The following is a 26,716-nucleotide window of genomic DNA, read 5'->3' on the forward strand; positions in this document are numbered from 1 at the left end:
TTCCCCTCTTTTCCTTTTCTCTATGATAATGTAAATTCTTAGTTATCTTTTTTAGTTCAGTGTTTAATTGCTAAATTATCCATAATGTATAATTTTATTAACTTGTTTCACTATGAAATGGACTATACAGGTGACCGAGGAAATGTTTCAACATCTTCTAGACCAGTCTCTACATCAGGAAAATCAGAACTATCCTCCAAACACAACAAATCACTGAAACCTGATGGACGCATGAGCCGAACTACCACTGATCAGAAGAAGCCACGGGGTACAGAAGGTCTATCTGCCAGTGAATCCCTCATGTTAAAATCTGATGCTGCCAAGTTGCGGTCAGATTCCCATAGTAGGTCATTGTCCCCCAACCATAATACCTTGCAGACACTAAAATCTGATGGGAGAATGTCTTCTAGCCTCAGAACTGAATCCCCAGGACCAGGTTCACGGTCATCATCACCTAAGCCAAAGACTCTCCCAGCGAATAAGTCTAGCCCATCGGGCGCTAGTTCTCCACGCTCCTCCTCACCACATGATAAAAATCTACCTCAAAAAAACACTTCTTCTGTTAAGACAAAACTTGATCCTCCTCGGGAACGTTCCAAATCAGACTCGTATACACTTGATCCAGATACCCTCCGCAAGAAGAAGATGCCCCTGACAGAACCATTAAGGGGACGGTCAACATCACCAAAACCAAAATCAGTACCAAAGGATTCTAAAGGTTCCCCTGGATCTGAAAACAGAGCTCCCTCTCCCCATGTGGTGCAAGAAAACCTTCACAGTGAGGTGGTTGAAGTCTGCACTTCGAGTACTTTAAAAACAAATAGTTTAACAGATAGTACCTGTGATGAAAGTAGTGAATTTAAGAGTATAGATGAAGGTTCAAATAAAGTTCACTTCAGCATAGGCAAAGCACCACTGAAAGACGAGCAGGAAATGAGAGCTTCCCCCAAAATAAGCCGAAAGTGTGCTAACAGGCATACGAGGCCCAAAAAGGAAAAATCTAGCTTTCTTTTCAAAGGAGATGGAGCCAAAACTTTAGAACCAGCCAAGCAAGCCATGTCCCCTTCTGTGGCTGAGTGTGCCCGAGCAGTCTTTGCCTCTTTCCTTTGGCATGAAGGCATAGTACATGATGCAATGGCATGTTCTTCTTTCCTAAAATTTAACCCTGAACTTTCCAAAGAACATGCTCCTATAAGGAGTAGTTTAAATAGCCAACAACCCACAGAGGAAAAGGAAACCAAGTTAAAAAACAGACATTCATTGGAAATATCATCTGCTCTTAATATGTTTAATATTGCACCTCATGGACCAGATATATCCAAAATGGGTAGCATCAATAAAAACAAGGTATTATCTATGCTAAAGGAACCACCACTGCATGAAAAATGTGAGGATGGGAAAAGTGAAGCCACTTTTGAAATGTCCATGCATCACACAATGAAGTCGAAATCGCCTCTTCCTTTAACTCTACAACATTTAGTGGCTTTTTGGGAAGACATCTCTTTGGCTACTATCAAAGCAGCTTCCCAGAATATGATTTTTCCAAGTCCTGGTTCCTGTGCAGTCCTTAAAAAGAAAGAATGTGAGAAAGAAAATAAAAAGGCCAAAAAGGAAAAAAAGAAAAAAGAAAAGGCAGAAGTCAGGCCCCGGGGTAATTTGTTTGGTGAGATGGCCCAGCTGGCAGTCGGAGGTCCAGAAAAAGATACCATCTGTGAGCTGTGTGGAGAGTCACACCCGTACCCTGTGACCTATCACATGAGACAAGCACACCCAGGTGAGCTACGTTGTGGAATGGAGATAAGAACTCATATTTTTCTTTTGTATTTAATTGACTAGGTCATTAAACAACAACAGGAGTCCTGGTATGGCACTGTAGGATGAGCACTGAACTGCTAACTGCAAAGTCAGTGGTTCAAACCCACTAGTGGCTCCTTGGAAACCCTATACAGGGTCACTGTGACTCAGAACTGACCCAACTTTTAACTTGAACTGTTCTATGAATTATATAAAAGTATATATAAATACAAGGAGCTCTGGTAGCGTAGTGGTTACGAATCGGCCTGCGAACCGCAAGGTCAGCAGTTGGAAACTACCAGCTGTTCCACGGGAGAAAGATGAGGCTTTCTGCTCCCGTAAAAATTTGAAGTCTCAGAAACCCTGTACAGGGTCAGTATGAGTCGGAACCGACTCCACGCACATAACAACAATAACGTATATGAATACATACACACGTGTGTGTGTTAAGCCACTGAGTTTGCTTCTGACTCATAGTGACTCCTGGTATAGAGTTTCTGAGGCTATTATCTTTATGGGAGCAGAAAGCCTCATGGACTCGAACTGCTGACCTTATGATTAGAAGTCTAGAGCTTATCCAGCAGAGCCGCAACACTCCTCTCTCTCTCTCTCACTCTCTCTCTCTCTCTCTCTCTCTATATATATATATATGTTGTGTGCCATTGAATTGGCATTGAATCATAGCAACCCTGTATTGGGTTTCCAAGGAGTGGTTAGTAAGTTTGAACCACTGACCTTGCAGTTCAAACCAACATTGAGGTCGATTGCTTATCCTATATATACATAGTATCTTGTTTTTCAAGAACATTATCAATAGAATCTTTGTGAAAAATAGGTAAAGAAATTTTAATAGTATGATTGTTGTTGTTAAGTACTGTTGAGTCAGTTCTGACTCATATGGACCGTATATAGGGTTTCCAAAGCTTTAACTTTTTGTGGGAGCAGAAAGCCTCATCTTTCTCACTTGGAGCAGCTAACAGGCTCGAACCATGGACCTTATAGTTGGCAGCTGAGCGCTTATTGTATCGTGCCACCATGGTTCCTATAGTATAATTGTTGTTATTTTTAAGTGCCTTCAAGTTGGTTCTGACTCATAGTGACTCTGTATAGGGTTTCCAAGGAAAGACTGGTGAATTTGAACCACCAACTTTATGGTTCAAACCAACCTGGCGATCCAGTACTTACCACACAGTGCCACACCAGAACTCCATAGTATAATTGTTATTATTGTTAAGTGCTGTCAAGTCGATTCCGACTCACAGCGACACAGGTTTCCGAGTTTGAACCACTGACCTTGAGGTGCAAACCGATTGTGCAGTCCAGCACGTTAATCCGTAGTACCACACCAGGACTCCATAGTATGATTAGGCAAGTAATTTCATTTTAATGTATCACATTTTGAAATGTTTATTTAAAAACAAGATTTCATTTAGTACCTCAGGGACGTCATTAGGATGGCTCACACAATAGAAATGATACGTACATGGTCACAGTGTGGATCCCAAGATTAGATCTCCTTTGATTTTAGTAGTTTCCTGTTCAAAGTTGCAAATTATACCAGATACTATAGATTTCTATGAGTGTTTTCTTATGAAAATGATATAAGCTACTTTTTTTAATCAAAAAAATAATTTCAGATAAGCACAAGGATATCTATCGCATTAATTAGTACTAATTTGTATTTTAAAATTTACTTCATATGAGTTGTATAAAATTTTTTGTCTTTCTATATATCTGAAAGCTTTCATAAAACATGTCATTCCTTAAATTGTTTACTTCCTACAGAATGTTTTTATGCCTATTAGTTTTTTTCCCCAATTTTACTGGCAATTAAGTCGATCTAAACATGTTTACTTGTAGAAATACAGTATCACTAATATTTTGGATACCATTTAAATTAATTATTTTGGGTCAAGCAAGTTGTTTTTCTGAGTTTGGGGGCAATATATCATCAAGATACTTGTTTCTATATATTTCTATACTTTGAGAAGGTAAGTCTGACATTAATGTGTATATGGGAAGATTACCATATTAAGGATATTGAAAGTATTCAATATTTATTTGTTTTTGTTCAAGGTTGTGGTCGGTATGCTGGTGGACAAGGCTATAATAGCATTGGACATTTTTGTGGAGGATGGGCTGGCAACTGTGGTGACGGTGGCATAGGAGGTAGCACTTGGTATCTGGTATGTGATCGCTGTAGAGAAAAATACCTCCGTGAAAAGCAGGCGGCTGCAAGGGAGAAGGTATTTTGATTCTGTTCTGGGCTGTATTGTTTAATGATATAGATAAACCTTTTTAAAATATTTTTGTTATGTCAGTACATCAGAGACACTCCACATAATTAAAGGTAATTTTTTTAAAGCTTTATTGTGAAGTTAATGATAGTTTTTATGGGAGAACATCAGTTTTGCGCTTAACCTATCATATTTTGTATCACTACAATGATTACAATCCCCTTCTTGCATCACTGGTTAACAATATTTGCTTCGATTCCCTGTTTTTGGTTTGGTTTGGTTTGTACACAAAAACACCTAGGAATAATCATTTCAAGAAGGGTACATTCTGCAAGCCAGCCTCCTAGCTTTCTCTTTCCATGAGTGTATAGTCCGAGGCTGCTCACTCTTCATGCCATCACCTCTGCCTCCATCTCTGGTGTTGTTTCTTCTCTAGTTAGGGCCCCATGTTCCGCTCATGCTCTTCTCTCTTGCATCCTCTATTCCTGGAATGTAAGATTAACTTCTCCCCCTTTTTGTTACACAACTTCTACCTTTACAGTTGTGACAATCACAATTAGTCATGATAACAATTACTCACTATTTAGTCAAATGGATCCTATCCCCATCTCCTTTCACCAGACCCATCTAGACAAAATGAAAACTATTCGTTGGGGATTCTACCTTCCCACACACACTCTAAAAACTAAACTTTTTTTTGAAAACTTGTAAACCAACAACTTCATGCGTTTATGTTGTTAAGTACCATGGAGTCGGTTCTGACTCATAGTGGCCCTGTACAGGGTTTCCGAGGCTTCAAATCTTTACAGGAGCAGAAAGCCTTTTTTTTTTTTCTCGCACGGAACAGCTGGTGGTTTCGAACTGCAACCTTGAGGTTAGCAGTCTGATTCATAACCACGATGCTACCAGAGCTCCTTTCATGTCTTTGTAGCAACCCCATTTTAGGTAGCACCTGTCTGTATCAACCCTGTGTACAGAGAGGATTAGTTTGATCCTTGATGTGAATACTGCTTCACTTTCAGTTGGTAGTTTGAGTTGTTATTATGTGCCGTGGACTCATAGTGACCCAGTACAGGGTTTCTGAGGCTGTAAATCTTTACGGGAACAGAAAACCTCATATTTCTCCTGTGGAACAGCTGGTAGTTTCGAACTGCTGACCTTAAGGTTTGCAGCCCGATTCGTAAGCACTACACTACCAGTGCTCCTTAGTTTGAGTTACTACATCCCCAATAAAGATAATCTTTTACAACAGAAATAAAATACAAATGTAATATTTGTATCAGGTCAGCTGTTCTTACTGCAAAAATAAATGATCTCTTGGGATAATATAAGACCAGTAACCAGTAGTACGGATTCCTGGCATGGCACTGTAGGATTAGTACTGGGCCATGAGGTCGATTTGAACCACAAAGTTGGCAGTTCAAACTCCTCAGAAACCCTGTACAGGGTTGCTATTAGTTGGAACTGACTTGACAGCTCTAAACAGCAACAACTTGTAGAATATTCATGCTTCAGTGAGAAATATGAGGGGGATAAATGGAATTAAAAGATAATGGATAAACTTGTATACCCTTGGGTTTTATAAAGGAAAAGGAAATGAGGAAGGGACAAGTGAATTTTAAGGATAAGAAGTTGAGACAAAGTTGAGCCATGTTTTCAGTATCTTTCTCATTTTCTGAGATCTCCCTTTAGTATCAAAGTATTTGCCTTCATTCCATACTCTTCACTCTTAGAGAGCTTGGAAGACAGATCAATCCAAATCACAGTTTACCAAGATGGAAGATGTTTCCTTATGAAAAATGCCAATACACATACTTTTTAATCTATTTTTTTCCAAACACACTTGCTAATTTTTAGCTTTCAAAATACCTTCTGAAACCAATTTTATTGTGTTTGTACTTAATTTTATTCTCATCTAATGTATATTTTTCTGACAGTTTAGGAGCTTTGTTATGTAATTTAATAATAAATTACAAATAAAAAAATAATAATTTGTCTACAAACTTTTTGAAGCCCCCTTGTGTTCATTGTATAATTCTTTATTGTTAATTGCCCACCACTCTACACTTACAGATATTTTTCTCCTCACCTTTCTCTCTCTCAACTCTCCCTGCTTTTTTGGGTCCTATTTTCCCCTCCTCTTTATTTTCTTAATTCTTAATTATCTTGGCGGATTTGTGGCAACTGAATATCATTCACACCAGTGGCACTCCCAGTGAAAACAATTCTCTGAAATTTACCCTTTTAAAAAGTAGACGTGACTAGGTAGATTTTTTAATTTTTCCAGGAAAAGAAATACAGTTTATATTATATATAAAATAGCTTCCATCGTTTGAGAAGAAGCATGAAATGAATGTTGTTTCTGGCAATCACTTTGAGTATTTTAAAATATTTTAAAATAATTCTACAAATGTTAAATAATTTACTTAGTGAAGAAATTAAAAATTTTAACTATAAGTAAGAAAAGATTACTAAAATGTATATTCTTCTTTTGCCAGGTCAAACAATCTAGGAGAAAACCAATGCAAGTCAAGACTCCTCGCGCCTTGCCCACAATGGAAGCTCATCAGGTGATTAAAGCAAATGCGCTCTTCTTGCTGTCCCTGAGTAGTGCGGCAGAACCAAGCATTCTGTGCTACCATCCGGCAAAACCATTCCAGTCTCAACTGCCCAGTGTCAAAGAGGGCATCTCCGAAGACCTGCCTGTTAAAATGCCTTGCCTCTACCTGCAGACATTAGCTAGGTAATAAAAGATTTTTGTTTGTTTTTTTCTTTTTGTTTTTTAAATCTTTGGATTAATAGCTATTATTAACACCACAGGGTAGTTTAGTGTTTACTTTAAAGGCACACACTACGTAAGATACTGTGTATAATAAAGAAGTTTCTAGGAATTGACTCAGTGAGTTGCCTTGCCTCTCGTAAGACTAGGGACCCACTGTATGGTAGTAAGTTGTAAGAACCTATGTGAACACTTTGTCAGTTATATTATTGTTGATACAAAATATGTCTTAGGAAGACTTTACCTGTCTTACTTTTGGTAAGCTATCTTTAGTTTGTTAATAGTGGAAAATACTAATGCTGAAAGATACTATTACATTTTCTATGTAAGTCTTTCATTTTTTGTAAGTTTTTCATCTTGTTAACATTTAATGAACGTGAACTGGGTACGAGTCCTGGTGTGGCACTGTGATATAAAGTACTGGACTGCAAGGCTGATTTGAACCACAGGTCAGTAGTTCAAACTCACCAGCTGCTTCTTGGAAACCCTATACATGGTCGCTATGAATCAGCACCAACTCAACGGCACTTAAAAACAACTAAAGATAAGATAAAAATAATAAAATCCTAGCTTCCACATGCTTATTATACTCTGAAGAGAAGTAAATGCTACATTTTAAATTTACATTAAGAATACTGTAATAGTGAGAGTAGGTGTACAACTCAAAGAATGCCCATGTAGAAAGTTGATGTATATTTTACTGTAATTTTTTCAACAAAATAAAATTGTAAGTTTTCTTTGTAATAAAAAAAAGAGCATTGTAATAGAAGTATGTTTAGGATGCTGTTATTAAAGCATAACAAATGGGGTGTAACTAAAGTCTTCCCAAGGCTGTCAGCAAACATTTTCCATTGAATCTGCCACTTCAGCATACTTTTGAAGGATAAATGGAAATCCATCAGGTAGATACGAGATCCCTTACAGAATAAATCTAGCTGTGAAAGCAAAAATAAAATAACATTATACATTTGAAGAAATACAGATTTATTAAAGCATTGATTGCTGTGAACAATATGTAAAATATAGCTAGAAATGACTCCCCAGACCATAGCAAGGTTGGATTATATCTCAGAGAGAGAGGGAATACTTGGAAAAATTTTAAGCAAAGAAATGCATGAACTACTTTGCACGTAGAAGATCCCTCTGCTAGTAAGTTGGAAATGAGATAAAAGGACATAGTGAAGCAGGAGAAGTCTGAAGCAGCATACGACTCCCCTGTAGGGGACAGAGGTGGTGCTGCCTAGCCTTCTATACAGTATACAATAACACGTCAAAACACTTTTACATATACCAAATTGAGAGTTTTTAGTAGTCTGCAAGTGAAGAATTCTAGGTTTCACCTGTTTGCATGATACATTAGTTACCTAGCACTGCTATAACAGAAATACTACAAGTGTGTGGTGTTAACAAACATTTATTTTCTGTTTAGGAGGCTGGGAGGTCCTTACCTCTTTTGAGCCTTGGCTCCTGAGTGATGGTCCAATCTTGCTAGCTTGCTTGCTTAATTCTTTTATATATCTAAAAGAGATCAACATAAAACACTTTCTACACTAACTGTTGTTGTTAAGTGCCATTGAGTTGGCTCTAACCCATAACGACCCTGTATAGGTTTCCAAGAAGCAGATGGTGAGCTTGAACTTCCAACCTTGCAGTTCAAATGGCTTTGCAGTCTGGTGCAATAACCCACAGCATGCCACCAGGACTTCACTCTCATTAACATATCAAAGACATCCCATTCCTAAATGGGGTTATAACCACAGGTATAGTTTTCCTTGTTGCTGTCCCTTGAAGTCAGTTCCAACTCATAGGGACCCTATATAGGATTTCTGAGCTGTAAGTTTTTATGAAAAGAAAAGCGTCATCATTCTACTGTGGAGCAGCTGGGTGCACTTGAACCACTGACCTTGTAATTCACAGTCTAGTGCATATCCTACACGTTAGAATTTACAATACATATTTTCGGGTAACAGAAATCAAACCATAATATAACACATGACAACCAGTAGAACCCTCTTCCTTTAGCAAAGTTGTATAGCTTTAAGATTGTTTTCTTACTATTTCAATAAAATGAATGGGAAACAAAAATTAAAATTAGAATTAACTACTTTAGGAGCTCTGGTAGCGTAGTGGTTACGAATCGGGCTGCGAACCTTAAGGTCAGCGGTTCGAAACTACCAGCTGCTCCGCGGGAGAAAGATGAGGCTTTCTACTCCCGTAAGGATTTACACCCTCGGAAACCCTGTACAGGGTCGCTATGGGTCGGAACCGACTCGACGGCACTTAACAACAACAACAACAACTTTTAAGAGTAAGGTAGAAATCATCAGGCATAAAATCCAAGGTAATTACAACAAATTTTTAGCTTCAGTCAGATTAGTGAGTTGGATTTAGGCTAGCAGTGGTCTATTTGAAAAAGGAAAAATAACAAAACATAAAAACTACAAAGTACGGTTAGGGATTTTGTATTTTTCACTCTGTAGGAATGAACATTCCCCTCACCATTGGGATATTTCACTAGTGACTAGTGATGGTTGAAAGCTAAAGCCGATTCCAACCATGGTAGGTTTTAGTTTTAAGTGCTCGGTTAACTGTTGGGATCCCAAAATACTGAGAGCTGGAACAGTTCACAGAAGGAAAGAAAAGTAATTTCGTTTTGAATTTGAAATGCTTTGGTATCTGGAACATCAGTACATAAAATTGTTTTTATGTGCCATCCAGTTGGTTGGCACACAAAAGAAATTTTTTTAAAGGCTAAATAACTGTAGTGGATCATATTTTAAATTACTGGGTTTGCTTTACTTCAGGCATCATCATGAAAACTTTGTGGGCTATCAAGATGACAACCTATTCCAGGATGAGATGAGGTATCTCCGTTCAACATCTGTTCCTGCGCCATACATATCCGTAACTCCTGATGCGAGTCCTAATGTATTTGAAGAGCCAGAGAGTAACATGAAGTCTATGCCTCCAAGGTATTTGAGTTCCCTCCTCTTTGATGAAGGAGCTCTGGGAGCGTAGTGGTTACGAGTCGGCCTGCCAACCTCAAGGTCAGCAGTTCGAAACTACCAGTGGTTCCATGGGAGAACGATGAGGCTTTCTGTTCTCGTAAAGATTTACAGCCTCGGAAACCATATGCAGGGTCACTATGAGTCGAGACCGACTCTACCACCACCACCTCTTTGATGAATAGCATTGTTTGGTGAAAGAACTGCCGACCCTATAGTTAGTATAGTCCATGCTTGTGCTGAGAAAGTATAAGTTTACTATGTCAAGATTTCAGTCCTAAATTATTGTGTAAATGAGGTCACTGGAGAGAAAAACTTTTTCGAAAGGAAGAGAGAACGTGTGTTGTTAGGATAAGCCACTATGTTAATATTACACTTACCAATAGCAATAATACTTCTAAAGGCAGTTGTATTTCAGTAGTAAAATTCTCACTTTCTGTGATTGATTCCCAGCTAATGCACTTCATGTGTTACCACCATCAGTCTATCCGTAGACATCTATTATGTTGTTATAATTCTGACCAGGTTTCTACAGAACTTCCAGACTAAAACTTAGGGAGACAGTCCTGACCACACTTCTGACAAGCTGTTTAGGTTAAGAAGCCCTAACATTAACATTTGCCTGATTTAGTATTAACAACTTAATTTGGTTTGAAAACTGTATACAGCTATAAAGACTAATTTTACTCAAGCAAATAAGAGTCCTCAACATGTTGCTTTGTCCCTTTCTCTTTGATTATATCTGATTAGTTGGTCATGGTTTATACTTCTAAAGATGTTGATTAAGTATTCTGTTTCTCCTCTAAAGAAGAGGATCCACTTACAAAACACTGTAGCTTAGGTCTGTGATTTTCTTTCAAAAAAAAATCTGATTATTTGAAAGTAGAGATTTGGCCTCTTTGCTCATAAATACCAAGAGATACATTTTCTGGAACTCTAAAGATAGAACCTTGCCTTAAGAGAAGTTTTCCTTTTCTAGCCTGTTTTGGGATTCCTGGTGTGGCACTGTAGGATAAGCACTGGACTGCAAGATTGGTTTGAACCATAAGGTCGGTGGTTCAAACCCACCAGTTGCTCCTCATAGACCCTATATAAGATTGATGAGTCGGAACTGACTCAGTGGCACTTAGCTGCTAACTAAAAAGGTTGGCAGCTTTGAACCCACCCATCAACTCCATGAGAGAAAAACCTGGGATCTGCTCTTGTAAAGATTGTTGTTGTTGTTGTTGTTGTTGTTGTGTACCATCAAGTCAGTTCTGACTGAAGCAACCTATAAAACAGAACACAACTTCCCCATAGTGTTTCTTAGGGGTTCAAACCACTGACATTTTTGGTTAGCAACCCAGTGCTTAACCATTGTAACAACAGGCCACCTCTTGTAAAAGTTACAATATAGAAAACCCTATAGGGCAATTGTACTCTGGCATAAGGAGTCATTATGAGTTTGAAAGTTAAGCCAGTGGCACTTAACAATAAAGTCTCTAGATAGAGTTCCTGAGTGGTGGAAAAGTTTAACGTGCTTGATTGCTAACAGAAAGGTTGGCAGTTCAAACCTCCTCACAGGCACCTTGAAAGAAAGGTTAGATGATCTACCTCTGGAAAATCAGCTGTTGAAAATCCTGATAAACGTGGGGCATCACTAATTCTAAATCAACTTGATAACAACTGTTTGGTTTTTATTTTCTGGGGTCTTTGGGGGTTTTGTTTTTTTTGTTGTTGTCTAGTTTTGGTGTTGTTTTGTTTGTATGTGCCTACCTCTTTTCTTTCTCTTCAGGACACAGATGAATAGCTGCCCATTTTTCCTTAACGTCATGATACATGTTTTCTAACATCACGCGTTTTTTATTCTAAAAGGATCTTAGAACATTTGATGTGTTGTTGTGGGTTTTTTTTTTTCATTTTCATTTAAAAAGTAGAATATATTTAAGAACACCAAAAATTTTGAGACCATTTTAATATTAATCAGAATGATACTGTATTTGAAAAGATGAGTTCTGATTTAAAGAGAAATTATTAAGTTGGTTTGAGTTTGTGATTCTCTACATGATATGCAGATTTACCTACATGATTACATTATTACAAAATAAATATATACAGCAAGTATGTCTTTTCTTTTTTTCCTTCCCCAAGTTTTTATCTATCATTCTTATGCTGTTTGTAGCTTGGAAACTAGTCCCATTACTGATACTGATCTGGCAAAAAGAACTGTCTTCCAAAGATCATACTCTGTTGTTGCTTCTGAATATGATAAACAACACTCCATTTTACCTGCACGAGTTAAGGCCATTCCTAGAAGAAGAGTTAACAGTGGAGACACTGGTAAGTACAAGAACAGATGATTGAGTGATTCAACTACTAAAGGTAAAAAAATGAGAAAATGATTACATTTGCAGATGTCTATAAAAATCTAATTTATGAAGGGGTAAATGGATCAGTTTTTTAATTATGGAGACATTCTTTCTATGTGATACATCCATACATGTACCTTTCTAAATTTTGCATCATGGACGACCTATCCAGAGATCTTCCAGTGATTCTGCAAGAATCAATTGACCTTGAAAATCTTACTTCAAAGATACCTAACATTTTCCCTTCCACTGAAGTACCCATGAGCCAATTGCAATGACATTCTCGGTTATCTTCTCATCCCCAGTAAAATCCTCTTTTAACACTGACGGTTACCACCACTCTGAATAAGTAAAACTTTGGGGAGATAAGTAGCTGTTCAGCAGTGAGAAAGTCAGGTAATCTGAACCAATTGATTTCAGTAGCTTTAAGTTGGAGCCATTTGAACTGCAAGGTCGTTGGTTCAAGCTCAACAGCTGCTCCTCAGAAACCCTATACAGGGTCGCTATGGGTCAGGAGTGACTCAACGGCACTTCACAGCAAGTTGGAGCTGAGGATAAAGATAAACCCAAGAGAAGAGGATAGTATGATGATTTATCACCTAGACCATTTACTCAAAAGAGTATTTGGCATAAAAGGTATAGGAAGATTGTTATGTGCTTTTACAGACCTTCAAGAAAGACATTAAGCACCCCACCCCACCCCACCCCCAATAATTTTTAGGATCATTCAGCAAATACTTTTCAGCTCCTATAATTGAGATTCTTTTGTTATAAAATGATTTTTTTAAATGATGGTAATCAGAATACAAATGACACTTAAGGAGACAACATATCACTTAGATTTTAGAGTGTCTTAGAAAATATAAACTTTGGAGGAAGAAAGATATTTAGTCTTTGTCTCACTTTCTTCCTCAGTAAAATTTGAAATAATTGTAATTTATGTCAAGTAAAACAAAAAAATCAAAGGCTTTAAAATAAATAAGCTAGATACTACCATTTAGTACCCAAATAAATTTACAAACTATTTAAAGGTTTCAATTCTATATTATTTTAAATGCATTAATCCTATGTGCTGTTTGTGGGAATTAATAACTTTCTTTCTTTTAAATAGAAGTTGGTTCTTCTCTCTTGAGACATCCGTCTCCTGAGCTTTCCCGACTAATCTCAGCCCACAGCTCTCTGTCCAAAGGAGAGCGAAATTTCCAGTGGCCCGTTTTAGCATTTGTTATCCAACATCATGATCTAGAAGGTCTCGAAATAGCAATGAAACAGGCCTTAAGGAAATCTGCTTGTCGAGTTTTTGCGATGGAAGTATGTATACATTAATGGAGATACTGATTCATTGACTAATCCAACTATATAATGATTCTGTTTAATTTTGCCTCTATTCTACTGTATTAATGGGCATTAACCAATGGCAGGCATCAGGTAGTCACAAAAAATTTTCAAAATTAAACTAGATTTAAGAATGTAAATGAATTTATAATTCTATATTTTATGCATTCTAGAGAAATCTGGCTTTGTGTTGCTTTATTATTTGAATTCTGAGCTTTCTACATTCAGAAGATACTTTTAGTGAGTAGAAAAAAGAAAATGAGAAGTAGGGTTTTTGAATTACAAATTTACCAGCAATAATCTTTTTCCTTAACCTCCAGTCTCTGGAAATGGCAGAATTGCTCCGTATCACAGGTCTCTATATAATAAATATTTCTTCTTGTTTATGTGTGTAGTAAATAACTTGCCATTTCATGGATGGGAGCAATATAAATATATTTAAATCAGTAGTAGCCTGTGCAGAGCTTAAGAAAAATCGTCTTTGTCAGTGCTAGATGCAGATTGGCATAAAATATGTTTGTGTGTTTAAATTAATGTTGAGAAATTTCTAGATATAAAGAGAATTTTAAAAAATATTTTGGTGTCATATTTAAGAAATACTAGTTTTCCCTGTTGTTACCCTTATGTTGTTTGATGGTTTATTTTTTTATTTTTAAGTAAAATGAAAATTGTTGACATTCAAATTGAGCATTCTTTCATTGAAATAGGGGTCAGATTTCACCAGTGTCATTTTCCTTGAAATAATTAATCCTGGGTTGACATTGTTCTGAGTAATAGAAGCCTTATGTTTTTAGTCATATGTTTTCTTTTCATCTTGAACCCCTTTAACCTTCATTTTTCCAGGCTTTCAACTGGCTTCTGTGTAATGTCATCCAAACAACTTCCCTCCATGATATTCTGTGGCATTTCGTGGCATCACTAACTCCTGCTCCACTGGAACCAGAAGAAGACGAGGATGAGGAAAATAAAACAAACAAAGAAAATACAGAACAAGTGAGATTTCTGTTTGTTGAAATTGTCCATGCCTTTATAGAAGTATAGAACCACCTTCAGGTAGTGCAGTAATTTGTGGGATCATTCACAGATCATATGATGTGAAGGCAAGAATACAATTTTAATGTTGTGGGCAAAATAATTAACTTTATTTAATTTAAGACTGGTGTGTAGTAAAGATACTGTCTGTCATACCTGATTTCTCATTAAATTATATTGCCATGAAGCAATTATGTGGCAGGTAAATGATAACAGTTGTTACATATATATTTTTTTTTATCACAATTTTAAAAAGGTTTTTAAGCTTTGATGGATTTGTGAACTTCTCAATATGGCCAAGATGACACAGATGGTATAAGACTTGGCTGCCACAGTAAACAACTAAAAGTTGGGCCAAATATGTGCAACAATTTCTCATAGGGTATAGGCACCAACCAATGGAGAACTGTGATCCCTGAGAGAAATAGAGGGACTTTCGAGGGTAAATTCCATAACCCAGGAAACAGAGCCCAAGCAAAGAGCTTTAGTCTTATTGAGCAGAGGAAAAACAGATCCACGTTTGTGGGGCTGGCTGCTAATGTAGCTGAGATTTGGAATGCAGGATACTAGAAAGAGAAAGCTACAGAGAAGAGAGTCCATACAGTTTGCATAAAAGCACCCGTTTGTTCTTGGCCACTCTTAAACATGTTGTTGTTGATAACTGCTTCAACTCTGTTCTGACCCAAAGTGACCCTGTATAGGGCTTCTTATGAGTGGTTGGTGAGCTTGAACCACCAACCTTGTGGTTCTAACTGACTTTGCAGTCCAGTGCATTCACCCATAGCGCCATACCAGGATGTTGTTTTGTGCCCTCCAGTCGATTTCAACTCAGTGACTCCATGTGACAGAGTAAAGGCTGCCAGTTCTTTCTCTCTGGGTTAGCAGCTGGCTTGGTGAGAAAAGCCAACATTTTGGTAAGCAGCCAAGAAGTTAACAATACACAGGGTGATGATCTGGGAGAGCTAGCAGAAAACAGCTACTTGAAAGCAAAACACTGAACAGATTCTTAGCTTCAGAGATGAGGGAAACATTCAAGTTCTAGCCTAGCTAAATATCAGGGGATGTGATGAACACCCCTGGTATTCAGTTGAGAACCCCCTCAAAAAATAATGCCTTAAAGAAGAGTAGGACCATGCTTTAGTAGTAAAGGCAGTGCTTAAAATCAAGAGCAAGAACAATATCCCCTATTCTAACAACCCAAATGCCAAGACTTGACAAAATATAGGTGGCCTGCTAGCTTCCTGTAAGAAAAACTTTATTCTTGTTTAGGATAAGGTAGCATAAACTAGAGAATCTGACATTGTGTTATTGATGGATGTGCAAAAAGAAGACAAAAATAACCATGTTTCACTTAGCTCATTGACCCAGTATGCAAAATTTGATAATATTGTGTTGGTAACAGAATAGAAAACAAGCACACTCCGACTTTGCTGTGGAGAACCAGCCTCTTGGTGAACAATATAAAACAGACACAGATGAAAATTCTGGAACTCTGAGCTTCAGAACAAAGGTTAGAAAAGTGGATTGAGTACTTGCTGTGGGGAGAAGCTGAGCAGGGATGGCGAGAGGGAGACTGACCTGTGACTGGGCGGCCAGAAGTGGTGCAACCATTTTGAAACTTTGTGAGCAGCATTGGTAACAGATGGTGACCTGGCAAAGCAGAGTTACCCAGGTGACTCGAAAGGGGTTTTCTCTTTCCCACCTGACAGGAGACAGGAAGCATACCCATACATCCCTGCCACAACTGTACCCTCTGCAGCTCTATCCACTGGGCAAGAACCAATATCAGCTCCTATATCACCTGATCAACGATAGACAGCAGCCAACACCAGCCAAACCCACTCTAAACTGAGGTGCATGAACGGCAAATGAGAACAGTACACATGCTTCCATTCTCTAACTATAACCACAGGAGACAGTTGGTGAAAGCCTAAGAACACATCAACATACAATCATCAGTTAAATCCAAATATGATAACACCACAGTGCCCCCAGAGACAACAAGTTTAGCTCACATGAAGACACAAAATAGAATGGCTCAAACAAATGCAGAGCCAGTAAATGTTTCTGAGGAAGGTAATGGAACTAACTGAAAAACAATTCAAAGAATGATTTTTAGGTATTTTCAAAGAACTGGCAGAAAGATAAAGTAAAAAAAGGAGAACACAGAAAAAAACTTAACAATAATTCAGGAAAACATTATAAGAACAAACAGGCAAAATAAATGCAAATATTGGAACAATACAAAACCTATCATTCGAAATCCAGGCAATTAATACTAAGATTTCAGAAATGGGCAATACATTGAAAGGACAGAATAGATTTGAAACAATGGAAGCCCAATCTTGAAGATAAACCCCTCAATACTAGTATACTAGTAAAACAATAAAGAAAAACAAGTGAAAAATCCAAAGAAAGCCTAAGAGTTATGTGGGATACCATAAAGAGAAAACAACTTACTGTTTGGAATTCTAGAACAGGAAGAGAAAATACAAAATATAGAGAAAATTATTGAAGAGTTGTTGGAAGGACACTGTCGGGGTCCAGCCTCGACAGAGGGGTGGGCTTCACGAGAGTGGGATGTCTGGAAGGCGGGAGAAAAGGTTAGAGACAAAGACACAGACACATAGGTTTGATGCAAGCTGACAGGCAGATAGTTCTGCTGCCAAGAATGCACACAGAACTAACTCTACCCCAGTCTTTTATTCTTATCAAGGAGGAACCTGACACAAAAGAGAAAAATGAAAAAAACGTGGTTGTTCTTTTGAGACATGACAGGATGATTCACAGGTTTTATCTTAAAATAGCATATCAAGGGCATCATGCTTCTCGTGATAATCTAAAACCCTTTTTCCATATGAAAAGATCAAGCAAGCTATTACAGATTATCTATTGACTAATAATCCTTTCTTCCTTACTTCTGTAGTTCCAGGGAAGGTGAGAAACAGGTTTTAACCTTTCTAATGAAGGTGAGGTTTCGCCTCCACCTTCCTTTTCCTCCTTCTGGGTTCCATATCCAAATGCTACAATGTTTACTATACCCTCAGGGGGAAGAAGAGCGTCTGGATTAAACTGATTATACCCGGGGGGCGGCTTGAGGGGGCTGCCACTATCGTCCTTTAATCAAATATTCCTGGAATTCACCATTCCATTCCAATTGCAAATTCTGGGCAGTTTTTCTCCAAAACCTTTTCTCATAATCTCATTATACTTGTTCCTGCTTTTCGTGAGTCATTTGAGGAAGCTCTACTGCCTCATTTCTAGAAGGGGTTTCTGTTCCATTGTTGTTCATGGACATCAAAAGTTCATGCTTTAAGTTAATATCAAACATAACTAAATAGTTAAATAATGAGCAGTTCTGACATTCCTCCCAGGTGGCCACCGCCTGTTCCTCAAAGAGATCTGTTCCCAAGACCTCACGCACTGCTAATACTTTTAAGGCAGTGACATTCAAAGTAGTGCCATTAAAAGAGGCATTACATACATTGATATCAAAAGAAACCATTTTCCCAGAAGTTACAATTACCGGAGTTAAGAACATAAAGGGCAAATACAGAATGCACAATATGAGAACGAAAGAAAATTGTACAAAGGTAGCCAACCAGTGAGTTTGCAAAAAGCCTATGAACCCAGGACTTCAAGAGGTCACGTCCTTGGCCCTCAGGGTCCATGGCTCGCAATCCTGAGGAGGGCCCCGGGGTTGGATTTTCATCCATTTTGTTACAGAGCCACAGCTTCTCTGTACTTGCGGATGCTGTCCCCAGCAGACACTTCCCTAATATCCTGAAAGACAAGAAGAAATTCATCTAAGAAGCCAAATGAACCCCAATCAGGATAGATCCCAAAGAAAATCACTGAAGTCTTGCAGCTTTACGGGATCCCAGGGATTGAAAGGCCACTGCTCTGTCTTGGTTCTGCTGCTGCTGCTCTTCTGCTATTTCCCCAGTGTCACAGCTTTCTGTCCCTGCGCTGAGCAGATTCCATGTGCAGGGACCTCGGGGTCCAGAAGACACACTCAGCTCCTAGCTCTTCTTTGGTGGTAGTGAGAGCCAAACTCCTGCTTCTGAGATGACTCATTTCATACCCAGGCTAGAGTTTCATGTTTTTATAATCATAAGTAGCTCTGCTAACATTCACAGCTGAATCACGTCTTCCTATCAGTATCCTCTCCCACCTTCTCTCACCCAGATCCAGAAGGGCAAAAGTGTTGTTAGATAGGAGTCACAGACTATGGCTAGAAGAGGAATTAAATAATTCACTACACTGCGTCAATGATTAGTGTTTCCGTTTTGTTTATACTAAATAACCACAGTTGTCCCAAAAAAATCTGTTAAAAAGGAAATCCAAAACCTATTAAAGAAGTAAAACCTGGTGGTCTATAACTCACAGAAGTTTTTGAACAGTAGTGTTTTTAAAAAACAGCATTTTAAAATAGAAATATTTTATTTCTAGCACACAGACTACAGAAACAAACCAAACTATTGCCATCTAGTCGGTTCTGACTCATTGTAGCCCTGTAAGCAAAGTAGAACTGCCTCTGGGTTTCCAAGGCTGTCACAGTTACTAAAGATGTCATGTCACATCTTTCTCCTATGGAGTAGCTTGTGGGTTACAACTGTACCTTTTAATTATCAGCCAAGCACTTAATACCGCATCACTAAGAGCACACAGACTGATTGATTTACGTTTCATTTCTTCCTGTATCTGAACATTCACTCTCAAATATAGTGATTTGATCAACATGGGGCTAGAGTTCCCGCTTAGGACTGAGCCATGTGCTCAGCGCTGGCCACCACCCTGCTCCCCTCATGGGGTGCAGTGGAATTCCTTGAAGTTACCTGTCTAGGTGGGTGCTTTTTATGACTTCTGCTTTAAAACATAGCCACTTAGTTCTTGTTAAGACTCTAGTCTTAACTAATCAATCTACTTTGATCAGGTTCCTGATATTAAGAAATTTGAAGTACTGAATTAGTTGTTTATTACAAATGTTAATCCACTGACCATCTAACTGAGGGTTTGAATGGGGAATGAAATCCAAACCCTGCTTCTCTCTACAAACTGTGTTCCTCTACTTTGTATTAAAATACTATATGGGCTAGTAACCCCAAATTCTAAGTATATATCATGGTTTCCATATATAAACACACACACAAACATGCACATATTTGAGGGAGCTTCAAAAAGTTCATGGAAAAATGGAATGAAAAGATATTGGAATTTTTTCACAAACTTACTGAAGCCCCTTCATATAGTCATGTATAAATACTTGTATGTATACATAGGAGCCCTGGTGTGGCACTGTGGGTTAATGTGCAAGACTGCAAAGCCATTTGAACCGCAAGGTTGGTAGTTCAAGCTCACTAGTTGCTCCTTGGAAACCCTATACGGGGTCACTATGGGAGGGAATTGACTCGACGGCACTTAACAACAACAAACATATAAACATAGGAGTCCTGATGTGGCATTGTGGGTTAATGTACTGGACTGCACAGTCAGTTTGAGCCGCAAAGTTGGTGGTTCAATCTCACCAACTGCTCCTTGGAAACCCTATACAGTGTCACTATGTGTCAGAACCAACTTGACGTCACTTAACAACATATATACATAAGTATTTGTGTATATTTACCTCTTGTTGTTAAGCCATTTCCGATTCATAGCAGCCCTGTATGGGGTTTCTGAGGCTGTAAATCTTTGTAGGAACAGAAAGCCTCATCAAAAGACTATAGAATAGCTGGTGGACTTGAACTGCAGACTTGTGGTTCACAATCCAGTGCTTATCTTGCAGACCTACCATGTTCCATATATACCTATTGTTAAGTGCCATCAAGTCAATTCTGAATCATAGTGACTCTGTATAGGGTTTCTGAAGAGCGGCTGGTGGGTTTGCATCACTGGCCTTGAGGTTAATGCATTATCCTACAGCACCACACCAGGACTCCCATCTGTACCTGTTGGTGCATACATAAATATGTGCATGTATAAGCATGCGTACATATATGTATGTATACACTAGAATTGATACATATTCGATATTGGTTTGCTTAGTGACTATGAGTACTGTGTGAATCTTTCCCTAAAAATATGAAATAAAAAATTAGTCACATTTAGTAGGGGGAGCACAGTGGATTTGTAGTATAAGCACTGGACTGCAAACCACAACATCAATATTTTGATCCCAGCAGCCACCCTGCAGAAGAAAGATGAAATTTTCTGTTCCCTCAGAAACCCTGTGAGCCAACAGCACTTAACAACAATTTTATTTATTTTTAGATATGTTTTGGTTCTGTTGCTTACATTTTTGCTGCACAAGTATCCTAAAAGTATGCATAATACTCTTTGGTGAGGAAAGTTCCCAATTAAATTGCTGTCAATTTCTGTTTTAGGAGAAAGATACACGAGTGTGTGAACATCCACTCTCAGACATTGTGATTGCAGGGGAAGCTGCACATCCCTTACCACACACGTTTCACCGCTTGCTGCAGACAATCTCCGATCTTATGATGTCTCTCCCAAGTGGCAGCTCATTACAGCAAATGGCCCTGCGGTAATTCAATATCTAAGTATTCTAGCTGCATTGGAGAAGAGATTTTATGGAATACTGAAAGTGCAAAATGCTTGAAAGCCCTTTTTAAGTAATAAAATATAAGGCATTCCTGAATTATATATACATTGCCTCCTTCCTCACTGTCATAATTTTAAATTGTCTTTTCTGTTACCACATAATTGCTTGTCCTTCTGTAAAATATACACACAATACTTCTTTTAGTATATTGTGATAAGTTGCACTTTAGATCATTTAGAGAAATTATCACTGTCTGTAAGTCTTTCTCATTATTCCCTCAATTTCCTCTAATCACCTGTCTCAGTGCTACTGCCTGAGAGTAGAATCTTAAATGTCACCACTACCCCTTGCCGCCAAAAAAAAGATAGAGAGGGAGAGAGAGAGAAAATTAATTCTTACAAACAAAAAGTGAAGATGGAGTTTTGTATTTAAAAGAATCCTAAGGAAAATGGGAGTCTAGTTGTATACATTTACCATGTGGGGCATCACCTAATTTTAGGTTGGACTCTACTGTAATTTAGCATTACTTTTGCATTGTGAACTTTTTTATTGGCTCCACATGCTGAGCTACACATATAAGTAAATCCACCATTGATTTTTATAAGAAATATATTGGTGGGTTTACCTTCCTCTGTCTCTAAATAGTAAAACCAGCAAAGGAAAGATTTTTTTCCTTCATCACAAGATTCTTGAAGTACAAGATGTCTTATATGTTGATGAATTAATTAACCTGTAGTTGTAAAACTAAAATAAATTTGAAAGGCTGTTATAGTTAGTATAAAACGGAATTATCACATTTCTTGCTTATGTGCCCTTGAGCTTCATGTACTTAATTTTTCTATATTTAAAATGGGCTGAGTGTTCCTTAGAATATACTTTGGTCCAAAGAAATTATCGTTATTAAAAAAATGTTAAGGCAACCAGCAGCAATAATTTTCTACCCTGACTTTTGTTTTCTTAGTTTTATTTTTTTTGTCAAGAACACTTAAAGATTTCTTAAAATATTAGCTACACATTGTCCTTTTGGAATTCCTCAGGAATAACTGGAAAATAGTTCTTTTGTGTATTGCTTGTACCTTTTTATTTTAGATGCTGGAGTCTCAAATTCAAGCAGTCGGATCACCAATTCCTCCACCAAAGCAACGTCTTTCATCACATTAACAATATTTTGTCAAAATCAGATGATGGAGATAGCGAAGAGAGTTTTAGCATCAGCATACAGTCTGGCTTTGAAGCTATGAGTCAGGTCAGTTTGCTTAACAGTTATTATCCTCTCGGTTATCCTGTTGGATAATACTCAGTAGTATATCGAAGAAGAAAAACTGTAAGTTACTTATTCATAATTTGGTTCTGTCTTACTTATTTTTTCATGCCTAATTTGTTTTGTTATCTGAACAATTTCCTTTGAACATTATAATTTTTTGTATTTGTTTCTGACAGGAATTATGCATAGTAATGTGTTTAAAGGACTTAACCAGCATTGTTGACATAAAAACATCAAGTCGACCTGCCATGATTGGCAGTTTGACCGATGGTTCCACAGAAACCTTTTGGGAATCAGGAGATGAGGATAAAAACAAAACTAAGAACATCACTATCAACTGTGTAAAAGGAATCAACGCTCGCTATGTGTCTGTTCACGTGGACAATTCCCGAGATCTCGGAGTAAGAAAAGAAACGTCCTTTGTGGCATATTGGTTCAAGCCAGGGCTTAAGTAATCATGCTCTCATTTCTAATTTAGCAAAAGGACTTATCATCTGTTATTTTATCAACCTAGCAATATTTTTATTGTTGTTGTTGTTAAGTGCCGTAGAGTCGTTTCCGACCCATAGCGACCCTGCACAGGGTTTCCGAGGCTGTAAGTCTTTACGGGAGCAGAACGCCTCATCTTTCTCCCGCAGAGCAGCTGGTAGTTTCGAACTGCTGACCTTGCGGCTTGCAGCCCAATTCGTAACTGCTACGCTACCAGAGCTCCTTAAATCTTAAATGTAAGAATATATTAAATGTTTGAGGGGCCTGTGAAATACCAATTTTAAAAATAGGTCTGATTATAAATATACCATAGCTAAGCAAAATAAATGTGTGTTTCTATGATTTTGTACCTCCATGCCATTGTTCAAGTAATTATCTTGGCTTGGAAATCCTCATCTTACATTCTGCCTATCAGATTCTCACAAGTTCTCTAAAACTCAATAGAAAAATCCTTTTCCCAGTATAACATATACGATAAAAATGACTCTTTCTGTGGTTCACTGTTACTCTTATGACGTTAGTACACTAGGACATATCACATTATTAGATTCAAGTTTATACTTCTCTCGCCCCCAGGCACCATGGGGGAAAAAAAGCTCCTGAACTAACCTAAATAATCATTCAACTGAATTAGGCACTCTTTATGTAACGTCCTAAACAAAGGGGAAAGAGGCCTATTTACTGACGATAATGGAAGAAAAGCCTAACAGTCTGCTTACATAAAGGTTCCAGCCAAGAAAATCCTGGGAGCAGTTCTCTACTCTGTAACACTTGGAAATCACCTTGAGTTGAAATCGGCAACAAAAAATGATTGCAATCAATTTGGCATTTTTATCTTTTCTTTGAGGAAATGATCTTAACAGTATTCATTGTAACAGTCCCTGGTGTAAAATCTGACATGGACTTTTCTCCTAAGAAATCACCTCTATATTATAATTATCCTTGAGGCTTCAGTAATTCTGTGTTCCCAAATCTACCTACTACAGTGGGCAGCATAACATGTGTTGATTTAGTCTAGCCTATAAAATATGCAGCTCTCCTTGGAAGTAATATGCTAATCTCTTTCTTGTGGTACTTTATGTAAAGCTTACTCAACCTTAAGTTCTCTGGTTGTCATATCAATATGACTTTTCAGAACTTACAGGTATATTAAGTTAATAGTATTTGACATTTATTTTGTGCATCAATCATGCCTTCCCTTGTTTAACTAGTATCTTAAGAAAGAACCCAGTGTTACCATACACCTTTTTCATGTCTATAAGACAATTCTGTGCATATTTTGATACTCATAGGTGTTTGTTCATTAAGCTCCCTACCTTCTTTTACTTCCAAAAGCAATGAGACTATGAGAGAGAGAGTGGGAGCTGAGTGACAAGTGGTTTCATGATAGAGAGAGAAATTCAAAGTTTCAAATTCAATAAAAAGAGTATGCCAAGCTATGTGAGATCTAATGGAAAAAGGTTGAGATGTGAGATTTAAGAGGAAAATCTTTTGAGGAAAAGAAAAGACTTAGAGCTACAGAGACTGGTTGGTTTGGTAGCTAGCACGGAGTCACTTAGGAAGGACTGTAAAAGACAGGCACAAGAGTTGATTTGAAAATGGTGCTGGTTGTTGTTAGGTGCCGTGGGGTCGGTTCTGATGCACAGCAATGTTGTCTAGGGTTACCGAGGAGCAGCCGGTGGATTTGCAACCACTGACCTTGAGGTTGGCAGTCTAGTGTTTATCCTACAGCACCACACCATTACAAATTAACTTCAAACAGTTAGTCCAAAGCACTAAAGGACCACGCCAAGCACAGCTTCCACTACCCTAAGACTAGAAGAGCTACATGGAGCCTTGACTTCTACTACTTATTGCTCTGATCAGGATCACACTTGAAGGTCCAGGACAGAGGTAAAAGTAAATGCAGAGCAAAATTTAAAATCATAAAAAAGACCATACTTAACTGGTCTGATATAGACTAGTGGGGTCCTCAAGACTGTGGTCCTTAGACACCTTACAAGAGCAATGTACTTCACGGTACAGTCAACCATACAAGACCAAATGGGCAATATTGCTCCAGAAGCCAAATTTAGAAGACAGGAAGGGGCAGGAAAGATTGGAAACGGAACCCAAGGAATTAGTGGGGAAAGTGATGTTATGTGGAGGGGATTGCAGCCAATTTTACAAAACTAAGTGTATGTAAATTGTTGTTGGAAAACTACTTTTCTCTGCAAACATTCACCCAAACTATAATAAAAGATTAGAAAGAATTCCTAAGTCAAGAGGATGCCATAATAACTATTTTGAATGATCTATTTTAGAATAAAGTTACCTCAATGACTTTCCTAACCGGCAAAGCCGTAGAAGATTTGTGCAGAATCAAGCAGGTAAATGAAATTTTGTCATTAAATAAAATCAACTCTAGAAAAAAGTTCAATTTCATCTAGGCGTCTGTTTGAAATTCTGTGCAAGCTTACTTACTTCATAAGTGAAACTTTAGCACAGCTACGCTTTTTGGTGACTTCATCTCACAATAGTCGCCCAGTTTTGTTTTTGTTGTTGTTGTTCTTGTTTGTTTTTTAAATTGTATTAAAGAATGAATTGAGATGTTTGTATTGAATAAAAAGAAATTACATTTAAATTGTGAAAGAATTTGGGAAAACAATTTTATATGATAATATGTTGTTGTTGTTGTTGCTGTTAAGGTCTGTCCAGTTGGTTTCCAAGATGAGGTTTTCTGCTCCCGCAAAAAGATTTTAAGTCACACGAACCCTGTACAGAAAGACTCATCTTTCTCCCACAGAGCAGCTGGTGGGCTTGAACCAGCAACCATGTGGTTTATATATAGTCCAGTGCTTATCCTATGAAACCACTGCACAGCCATATAATGATACAGTATTTATTTATACCTAATGCCCTTTTTAGAAAGGTTGACATTATTAACAATATGAATGTGAAAAACTGCATATTCTGGTTCACAGCATTCAGGGAAATGCTATGAAATAAGGAATTGCATCAAAAATTGTGCATCTGCAAATGGTGTTTTCATGTGAGAATGGAAGAAAAAAGGACCTGCTGCTGATCTTGTGTTTCTACTTAGCTGGAATAGGCAGAATCCAGGCATGTGAATTCTTTGTGATGATTTCACCTGTACGCTTGTACTGGGGAACACTGTACTGGTCTGTCCTGGACTTTTCATTCTCAACCCTGTCATTTACCTGTATTGATCTCAATTTGATTATTTGTACAGTACAACTAAATACTTAAACTCACAAGTTTAAATACGATACTCAGTGTGAAATCACTTGGAAGCATTACTGTCTGCACATATGTGTGTTGCTTGCGATTACTGCGATTACATAAGGCGTTTCTCCCTTTCTACTCTACCAGGCTGATCTGGACTCCAGGCACATTGGTTGGGTAACAAGTGAACTTCCAGGCGGAGATAACCACATCATCAAAATTGAATTAAAGGGCCCAGAAAATACACTGAGAGTTCGACAAGTTAAAGTCCTGGGCTGGAAGGATGGAGAAAGCACGAAGATTGCTGGCCAGATTTCAGCAAGTGTTGCCCAGCAAAGGAACTGTGAAGCAGAGACCCTCCGAGTATTCAGACTTATTACATCCCAAGTGAGTGGCCTTACCGCCGATTCTCACACAGAATAACCTAATAGCATATTTCCAGAGGATAACAAAGTATTCTGTAAAACTTGTTAGAGATTTCTAGTTATACCTGTGGCCCATTTTTTTTTTTTTCTCCTAGTGCTAAAGTCCTGTGTTTCCTTTTTCATTCATATTTCAAAAAAATTGTGGTATATATCAGGGATAGTATAGTAATATAAAAACTGCAGAATCAGCTAAAGAGTTCTCTGGTTTTTCACAATGGTAA

The 26,716-nt window shown here is 37.9% G+C and overlaps 1 protein-coding gene across 1 annotated transcript in view; it reads left to right on the forward strand.

Moving 5' to 3' along the window:
- The window catches only part of MYCBP2 (MYC binding protein 2, E3 ubiquitin protein ligase), a 365,677-nt gene that overhangs the window by 304,163 nt on the left and 34,798 nt on the right, over positions 1–26,716 (forward strand). The window contains exons 56-67 of the mRNA XM_006832026.1: positions 131–1,774; positions 3,871–4,040; positions 6,530–6,774; positions 9,615–9,782; positions 11,977–12,134; positions 13,275–13,474; positions 14,342–14,491; positions 20,914–21,074; positions 22,182–22,338; positions 22,533–22,757; positions 25,149–25,214; positions 26,218–26,457. Coding sequence (XP_006832089.1) covers positions 131–1,774; positions 3,871–4,040; positions 6,530–6,774; positions 9,615–9,782; positions 11,977–12,134; positions 13,275–13,474; positions 14,342–14,491; positions 20,914–21,074; positions 22,182–22,338; positions 22,533–22,757; positions 25,149–25,214; positions 26,218–26,457 — 3,584 coding nt within the window. The remainder of the gene's footprint in view (positions 1–130; positions 1,775–3,870; positions 4,041–6,529; positions 6,775–9,614; positions 9,783–11,976; positions 12,135–13,274; positions 13,475–14,341; positions 14,492–20,913; positions 21,075–22,181; positions 22,339–22,532; positions 22,758–25,148; positions 25,215–26,217; positions 26,458–26,716) is intronic.

The sequence above is a fragment of the Chrysochloris asiatica genome, unplaced genomic scaffold, assembly GCF_000296735.1.
Source record: "Chrysochloris asiatica unplaced genomic scaffold, ChrAsi1.0 scaffold00005, whole genome shotgun sequence".
Lineage (NCBI taxonomy): Eukaryota > Metazoa > Chordata > Mammalia > Afrosoricida > Chrysochloridae > Chrysochloris > Chrysochloris asiatica.